This window comes from Tupaia chinensis, unplaced genomic scaffold (assembly GCF_000334495.1).
Source record: "Tupaia chinensis unplaced genomic scaffold, TupChi_1.0 Scaffold000459_1, whole genome shotgun sequence".
NCBI lineage: Eukaryota > Metazoa > Chordata > Mammalia > Scandentia > Tupaiidae > Tupaia > Tupaia belangeri.
The window spans coordinates 2,905,661-2,915,488 of NW_006159968.1; the positions used below are offsets into that span (position 1 = coordinate 2,905,661).

At 36.1% G+C, this 9,828-nt stretch overlaps 1 protein-coding gene across 1 annotated transcript in view; it reads right to left on the reverse strand.

The window, feature by feature from the left end:
- Positions 1-9,828, reverse strand: part of EFR3A (EFR3 homolog A) — a 67,701-nt gene that overhangs the window by 15,904 nt on the left and 41,969 nt on the right. The window contains exons 17-18 of the mRNA XM_027774597.1: positions 9,070-9,197; positions 299-390 (exon numbers count right to left, since the gene is read on the reverse strand). Of these exons, the coding sequence (XP_027630398.1) occupies positions 299-390; positions 9,070-9,197 (220 nt within the window). The remainder of the gene's footprint in view (positions 1-298; positions 391-9,069; positions 9,198-9,828) is intronic.

A 9,828-nucleotide genomic window follows, 5' to 3' on the forward strand; every position in this document is an offset into this window, starting at 1 on the left:
TCTTTCCCTTTGTGTTCGTCATTTTGGTTAATTACTGGAAGATGGCGGTTCTGGCCAAAAGGCCTAGTGCAATATTTCTTACATATAATGTTAAGCTTATGTATCTTTGTAGATGGCAGAAATGAGTTCGTTAAAATTAATTACAAATAAATTCAAAGCTAAGCCAGATTAAGTTCTAATATTTAATTGATCTGGAGGTAACTTAGAGTTACATTTTCTATTCAAAAGAGGGCAAAAAAATCCTTTCAATGATGTCATTCTCAACACAGTACAGGCCCATAAGCTTTCACCAACTCACCACATCATCAGAAGGAGTGCTGTTGGGTAAAATGTCCACCTGAATGGATACAGTGTCCACAATACTTTTTCTTCTAGAAAGTCGATCTTCATCTAAAATAAAAAGTGTTCCCCCTCATTATTTGTAAGTTAGAAACATTATGTACATTTTCATTTATAAACTCTATTTATTTTGGATTTCAAAAATTTACAAAAAGTCAAGAGTAACTGTCTTTTTGGCTCATTCTAAATAAATAAAGCAGTGACTGTTAAGTTTCCTGAAGCAGATTAAAATATAAAACTGACAGGGTGAACTGAAATAAGGCTAACAAGGGTTTTTTTTTGTTTATTCACCTGCTTTGTTTTTGTTTGTTTGTTTGTTTGTTTTGTTTTGTTTTAAGGATAAAGGGGGCATCTATAACAGCAATATCAACAATCTAACAGTGTAATAACCATGCCAGCACAACATTAAAAGAAGGGCATTGTCCAAATGGAATATACTTGGCCTACCTGAAAACTCGGAACAGTGCCCTTTTATCAACATTTCCAATGCTGTATTAATCATTCCATTTTGACATGTTCTAAACCAAATTCTGACAACTCTAACAAGTCATCTTTCTTTGACATTTCCCCTTTTTATTTTTCAAGAATGCCCCCATTCAAAATTCTTCATCTCTTCTTACATAAACTCTTAGGCCAGCTTTCTAACTCATCTTCGAATACACTTTTCTATACTGCCAGCAGAGTTGTTTTCTAAAATTAATCGTTTTATGTCCTAGTTATGATGTTCAAACAAATGTAGTCCTCTAATGCAGAGCTTCCCAAGCATTTTCCCATCACTGTACACCTATGAAGTTATGATACACGTACAGCGCACAGAAATAAATGGAAGAGGATCCTCATGCCGCAGGCTCTGACTGTATCAGCCCTGGCTCAGCCACAGAAGAGACAGGAAAACAGTATCCAGGCACACCTATCACGTTCCCAACAGTGGGGAGGCTCACTTCTAGAACCGTAGTCTAATAGCAGAATCACCCAGTAATCTGGAAGAGTCCATTCTTCTAATTCCATTTTGTGTATATGGTGATTTTTACGTTATTGAAGAGGTAAAGAGTGAAGAAGTAAAAGAAACCATCAAGAAATTTACTACTGCTCTTCTATACCACAGCAGCCTTCCAGAAGAACAATCAATGCTGTCAGTACAACACTGCAGCGTGCTCCTTTTCTGGGCACATGTGAGCACTGCACTTCCTGTCCTCTCCGTGCTGAAGGGCTTTGCCATTAGTCCCGGCAGCTCCTGAGAGCAGCTGTTGCATCAGCTCGGACTCCAGAATAGGGATTACATAATGTGACAATAAGTACAGCTTTGACGTTTTAAACTACTAACTTGGGATCATTTGTTACTATAATACAACCTAGCCATTGTGTCTTAACTACGGACTTTTTGGGGCAGATAATTCCTGTTTTGAGTGGCTGACCAACATACCAGGGCATGTGTGAGCAGCATCCTTAGTGTTTACCCACTAGATACCAGCAGGCCTAGTCCACCCTTCTTTGCCCCAGTTGTGTAACAAAAAATGTCTCTAGGATTGACAAATGTTCCCCCAAACAGGAAGTCACCCTCAGCAGGGAATTTCTGACTCGGTCCACCCTGATGACAGACCTTTCTGTAATTGTCCCAGTATGCTACTCCTATGGTTAAGCCCTTTCCAACACTAACCACATCACTTCCCAAGCCTCCTAAATTATGAAGGCATTCTGGGCTCTCCAGTCAGGTCTTACAATTAATTAGTACCTTCAAATGCTCCCTAATTAATCTAGTGTTCAAGTCAAATATGACTATTTTCTAATTCTCTAAGCATGCTCTAGCGCACTTGCCTTCTGAGCTTTTATATGAACAGAAATTCCCGCTAGGAACACTTCATTATCTGTCTTTCTTTAATCTTCCCCACTCTAAAGCTTCTTATTCTTGAAGGCCCAATCAAAGCATATCGTTCCCTTACAGTATCAAACAGAATTCTAAGAATTTCTACCTCTTCTTTCTTCTGAGCTATAAAATTTACTATTACTTGCGACTTAACTTGCCTCAGTCACCCTTCAGTCATCTACTGGGTTACATACTACAGTCAGGTGAACTATGTCTTTCCTCCCGTCCTCATAAACCATTCAGGACACAATTAGGGTTTTGCATCTACCATCCAAGAGTCACTGGGATCTACTGCATGAAGTCTGGAGACACACCATCAACACAGACCCCACCATGACAAGTGACTACAGCTGGTTTTGCTCAAGTTCCCAGGCTGAGAATATTTTACATTCTACATGTGGCTACTGCTGAGTTAACCTAGACCGTGCACCCTCCTGTTTGCAATAAACTACGAAACGTGATGGCATCAATGGAGCTACTCCAGTATGGTGTGTGGTCATCTCCACTGACTTCCCTTTAGCTGTAAGCAGGTCAACTTTTCAGGTCTCACCAGAACTCAAAACAGGAATAAACAATTGCCTGGTTCTCACAAAGGACCCCATAGGAGATTTTCTAGGTTAATTTACAAAGGCTAAATAGATTTCAGAAAAGAGTCAACTTGAAGCCCAAGATAAAAATAGAAAAGAGAAGTTTGAGGGCAGGAGATGAAGCATGGGAAATCAGAGAACAGAAAGGAAGTACAGTGGGCAGAACTTTATGAAAGAACGAATAGAAATGCTAAAAAAATGAAAATTCAATGGAAACTCTACTCGTACATTCTCAGACCTTTTTCTTCTGACTTTTATAATCACCTGTTCAAAGGCATTTGCAGAAACATTCAGGTACAAGTCCAGTCAGTCTATTTTGTACGTCTGCAGGAAAGTCAGGTTTCTAAAATGAAGCTCACAGAAGACAATGCCCGTTCTCATGGGCTCACCAGGTCTGTTCCTCTGTGGACTAGAGTCCTGGTATTTCTAGAGAACTGCCATGTTACCACCTTAGATGTCACAAACGGACCCATGGAAAGACCCTTGCTTCTCTTTCTCAAGCTGGGTTGGAAGAGTCCCAAACACTACCTACCTTGCTCTTTCTGTTTTCCCATCCCTCATACCTCTTTTCTTTCTGTGTTTGTTCACAATAGCAGTGATTGTGTCTTTTTGTGTTTAATTATGCACAAGGACCTGAATATTAGAAGCAGTACTTCTAAAAAAATAGGCCAGAATTAGAGCTATGCCTAAATTCTTTCAGTGACGCTTTGCTGCCACATGCTGTATCTGTATATAATGTGTGTAATATTCAGATGGCCAAAGAACAGAAACATACTCTGAATGCATGTATGGCACTGAACTCAATTAACTTCAATACAAATGTATGTGGCCACATAAAGTATAAGTTACAATAACTGATGTATTATATCTAGTAAATTAAAAACATACTTGGATTACTATACCACCCAGGTTCAGTTAAAAAGTTATCCGGGACTGGGACCCAGCAGTTAGCGTAATGGCTATGTCGCTGGATTCCCACATAGTCGACCGCGGTTCGCATCCTGGACCCGGTGGCTTAGAACTCACTCCAGGCGCGTGTGTGTGCGTGTGTGCGCAAGATCCTGAGAGGAGAATGGAGGAGAAGGGATTGTGGCGTGGCCATCTCCCCTGGGGGGTAATTTCTCACTTTCTGTCTCTCTGTCTCTCTCTGTCTGTCTGGCAAACGCATGCGCCCTATAGCAAAAACCTCTCAGAAAAAAAAAAAGTTATCCAGGACACAGTAAAATGTCAAAGCAAAAATTTTAAAATGTCATAATATAATGTGGGTATTATTCATACAAATATATTTTTGGTTTTATATAAGCATAAACAATTTCATCTAGAATTAATTATACTTACAGAAAACAAATAAACACAAGAAACAGACAAACTCATTTTGGCTCCCTGCTGCCAGGTCTCAACCCACCCACTGGAACACTGGTCTCAGCAGGCTTCTTCTCCTGGGTGCATCCCCAGCTCCTGGGGTTATCTATGGATCTTGCAACACTTCATCCATCCCCTGCGCTTTCTGCTGCTGAGGCTCAACCCAACCAACCAGACAGTTGGGCCTGGTCTCGGCAGGCCTCTACTGAATCTATGTCGATAAATAGGAAAAAGTGAAAACTATATCAGATGACCAAAAACCAGTGCAGATTTTGAAGAACATGACAAAACAAGAGGATAACTCTCCCCCAGGTGAGTGCAGTAGCCCCTCACCAACAATGGACATCACAAAAGAATTTACAGAAATGCCAGAAAAAAAATTCCAAACATTCACAGTGACAAACTCAATGACATGCAAGAGAAAATGATCAATTCCAAGAAATGAGAAAATCAATCCAGGATTTGAGACAGAGATAGACAACCTGAATAAAACAAACAAACAAACAAACAACTTCTGAAAATGAAGAATACAAGACAAGAAATTAAAATGTCCCTAGAAAGCAGTAACAGCAGACTGGGCCATGCAGAAGAAAGAATTTCTGATTCTAAAGACAAAGTCTCCAACATAGATCAAACCACCAAAAAGAATGAAAAAAGAAAATGAAGATAACATATGGCAAATTCTAGATCCCATGAAATGCCCATATCTGTATAATGGGTATTCCAGAAGGTGGAAAAGCTGCTAAAGCCATGGAAAACCTCTTTCATGAAACCCTATCTGAAAATTTTCCAAAACTAGAGAAACATGGAGAGATTCAGACCCAAGAAATAAAAAGAACTCCAAATAGAATCTACGTAAACATATCCTTCTGCTAGCACATTATAGCCAAATTGGTAAACATCAAAGACAAAAACAATATTCTAAAAATAGCCAAGAAGGAAATGTCAAGGGGCCAGCAAGTGGCACGGTGGTTAAGAGTGCTGGACTCCCACATGGCTGACTACTGTTCAAGTCCTGGAACTGGTGGCTTGCTTTCTCACCTTCTTTCTCTATCACTCTCCATCTCTCTCGGGTCAAATTAAAAATAAATAAACAATAAAGATAAAACATTTTTTAAAAAAGAAAGAGACATCAATATACTTATAAATGTTATCCCATTAGGCTAACATCAGACCTCTCAACTGACACAATGTAGGCAAGGAAAGAATGGGAAGACATATTTAAAGCATTAAAAGAAAAACAATTTCAACCAAGAATACTATACCTGGCAAGAATATCTTTCAAATGGGAAGAAAAGATATAAACAGTCTCTGATAAACAAAACCTGAAAGAAATCACCAACGCTAGACCAGCTCTTCAAGAAATACTGAAAAAGTGCTATCCCAGGAAAACAGACACAGACAGAAATAAAAGAACATAAAACCACCAAGAAAATGGCTAACAAAGGACAGGAATAAGTCCACAAATACCTATAATGACACTGAATGTTAATATATTAAATTCTCCTACTAAAAGACACAGACTGGCTAAATGGATTAAAGAAAAAGCCATCTATATGCTACTTATAAGAAACATACTTGATAAAGATATACATAGACTGAATAGACTGAAAGTGAAGGGCTGGAAAAAGATATTCCATGTAAATTGGAATCAAAAAAAGGCTGGAGCTGTGATACTGATTTCAGATGAAATAGGCTTCAAGACAAAAGATGTAAGAAGAAACAAAGAAGGACATTGTATAGTACTAAAGGACTTGTGCACCAAGAAGATACAGCACTTTTAAATATCTACGTACCCAACACTGGAGCACCCAAATATGTGAAAGGGAGACTGTTAGATCTAAAGTAAGATAGACTGTAACACAGTAATTACTGGGAATCTCAACACCCGATTGTCTCCTCTGGATAGATCATCTAGACCAACAATCAATCAATCAATCAATCAATCAATCAATAAAATAAAGAGATACAAGATCTAACTGATACCATAAATAAAATGGACTTGACAGACAGCTACAGAAAAGTTCACCAATAACCACAAAATAGACATTTTTCTCACCTCTACATAGAACATTTTCAAAGACTGACCACATGATAGGACACAAAACGAAGCTTTACAAATTCAAATGCACAGAAACTACATCCAGAATCTTTTCTGATCACAATGGAAATAAACTTGAAATAACTACAGAAAGAGCCCTTGAAAATACACAAACATGTGGAAACTAAAGAACATATTCCTGAATGACTTTACAACTACTGAAGAAATGAAGTCTGAAATCAAAAGGTTCATAAAAACTAATGATAATGAACAAACAAGTATTTATAACCTATGGGACACAGTAAAAACACCCATAAGAGGGACAATTAGCAATTAGTGCCTATAAGAAAAAAAAGAGAAAGGTGGCAAATAAACAACCTAATGATACAACTCAGAGAACTGGAAAAACAGTAACAAAAAATGCCAGGAGAAAAGAAAGATTAATGATTTGAGCAGAAATAAATGAAATAGAGAATAAAAGGACTAAACAAAAAATAAATAAAATCAAAAGCTGGTTCTTTGAGAGGATAAACAAAATTGATAAAATACCAAAATATCATTAGCTGGATTAATCAAGAAGAACGGAAAAAGGAACCAGATAAATCAAATCATCAAGGAAATAGGCTATATTACAACGGACATAACAGAAACACAAAACACTGTCAGAGAATACTATGAACAATTACATGCCAACATACAAGAAAACCTAGACGAGATGAACAAACTTCTGGATCTGTATAACTTACCAAGACTGAACCAGGAAGAAATAGAAAGCCTGAATAGATCCATAGGCATTCAATAAAATACAACATCCCTTCAAGATTAAGACTCTCAGCAAAATTGGCAGGCATACAAGGGACATTTCTCAACACAATAAAAGCCATCTATGACAAACCCATAGTGAAACATCCTGAATGGGGAAAAGCTGAAAGCTTTCTCACTAAAAATTGGAACAAAAGGCTGCCCACTTTCTCCACTTCTTTTCAATATAGTACTAGAAGTCCTGGTAATCAGACAATGTAATCAGACAACAGAGTCAAAAGGCATTCAAATAGGAAAAGAAGTGAGGTTATCTTTACTTACAGATATGATTATATACATAGACAATCAAAAGAATCCACACACACATACAAATTCCTTTAAACAAAGGAAACACGATTTCCCTCACCAAACTAAGGATTAAATTAAAAAGGAATACAAAATGCTGTCAGAGTTTGGGACATCAGTAGCTACTAAGTGAGATGATGATGGGTATTACCCAACACACAAGAAGCTCAACATATTTTTCCTCTTTCTTTTGATATATTATCTTAAATCTTCAATTTCTGAAATAAACTTTTGATGATTATACAGCAAAAGGAAATTAAATAACTAATTTATTAGCATACAAAATTCCTCTAACTCCTTCTGCATTAAGACAGGATACACATCCCATAGGCTGGTTCTAAACTATCAAAGGCTTTATAAATCAGAAAAACCGTATGCATGCTTAGGAATTGCTACGCAGTTATATAACGAAGAATATACTGAAAAAGTGACAATTCTTCCAGTCAATGACAGAGAAGCATTATGAGTGAGAATTCACCTTTCATGGGGATGAGAGGAAGTCACAAAGAATAAACCATCTACTTTAAAAAGAAAAAAAAAAAGTACCAGAGTTTTCATCAAGAATGTTAAGAGTTAAAGGAACAGAGTGAAAGGAAATGACAAAGGGGTGAAATAAACTATAGTGACAGGGAAGGCAGAGCAACTAAATGACTCTATAGCTACATAAAATATATGGGCTGTTGGCTCCATTTTCTAAAAGGCACATTTTATGACACTATTTTCCTAGAGGACCGGTGAGGGAAAGGGCAGGCCAAATTGACAATTAGATTTACCTTTGTACTTGTGCCTGGGTTTATGAGGTTTTTTGCCTGAAGGAAAGAGAGCTAAATCCAAATTATAAGAATGAAATATTTTTAAAATCTTTTTCTTTAAAAAATTAATTATAAAACTCTAATGCTTTATTCTTAGTATTATTTTATCCCCAAGGAATCCATGAGGAACTGCTTTTTTTCAGTAAGAAATTTAACAGAAAATGCAGGACCATTAACATCCCAGACAAATATGAACAACTACTATTATAATAAATGCATATGTTTTATAACCACATTATTTAAAAAGACAGGTATTTAGAAAACTGAGTGACTTTAGATGACTAATCCAGTAAATTACTAAAGCAAATGGTTTTTCACAGAACAGAATTATCTACCACACCTAACACTTATACAATCATTAAATGAAAGTGAGAGTAAAAGGCAGGATTTTATTTTAGTTTTTAAAAAATTGAATTCAAGACACCAGACAGTTCAATTATCTTGGGCAATGGAAAGAAGAAAATACGTAGTTTACAGAGGAAGAAATACTCTTTAAAAGTTTGAAGGTTTCTTTATAGAGCAAACAATCTATACTCCTTCAAATAACAAGTTTCCTAATTTATTAGGTTGAATAATCATGAATTATTTATTAAACAATTTTCACCAATTTCCATAAGTTAAATACAATATTATATAATGAGGAAAGATCTCACTTTGGTTTTCTGTTCAAAGATTATTAAGTACAGCAATATATTAATATAATAATAAGTATAATAACAATAATAAACACTCAAAGACTTAATTTGCTGATGGTAAAACTGTATATAACTCTTCAGAGATTTAATAAATATTTTTGAAACAAAGTTTAAAAACAGAAGTAAATATTTTAAACATTTGAAAAAGGCTATGTGATGGTAAGTAAATAAACCAGAAATAAATTTTCATTGCTTATACAGCAGCAAAAAACAGAAACATAACCAGTCAGCAGAATAAGAGTTCTACCTAGCCTCCTCTTACCTGTCACTTGTGGTACATAGGGTACGGATAGTCTTTCCACACTATATCCACTTCCACCCAGTGACTCTGCAATCTTGTTTGTTAGAAAGTACAAATTTTTGTCATGCTTCTCTAAAGATTTTGGAAGCCTGTCAGATTTATCAAAACAACAACTGTTTAGTATTATTCAAATTGCCAGGCAAAAGTAAGTAAATTTGCAAAATGGTTTAGGACAAAAGCCTCAATATTATAAATAGACACAACTTAAACTGTAATTAACAAAATAATCAGTATATTTTAGATGATGGATTAGAGCTCTTTAAAAATACATGCTATGTGGGCCCACGGACTGACCATTCTGTTACAATTCTTCTCCCAGCAAAGTTCCAACAGTATATTCAGTCTTAAAGTATTCTGTTGATATGTGAACATATGTGTTGAAGTACACTAAATTCTGCTTTTTATGTTCATAATAATTAAAAGTCTACCGACAGAAGAAAATAAAAGTGCTGTTCACTGCTTATTAATGAAAACTGCATCAGCCAGAGCTAGGTGAAAGGAAGCACCTGCCCACCCACTAAGGTTCCACATTCCTTCTACCTCAAGCTGATGCTGTCAATATTAAACTGCTTTTAAAACAGTATGAATAAAAGACACAAGTTTTATTATTCATATATATTTTTTCTTTGGAGAGTAAGAAGGCAGCATAGGATAATATCAACTTTCCTTAATATAGTCTTTGTCCAACCTTTTTGAGTATGGTTATCTATCATTAAAATT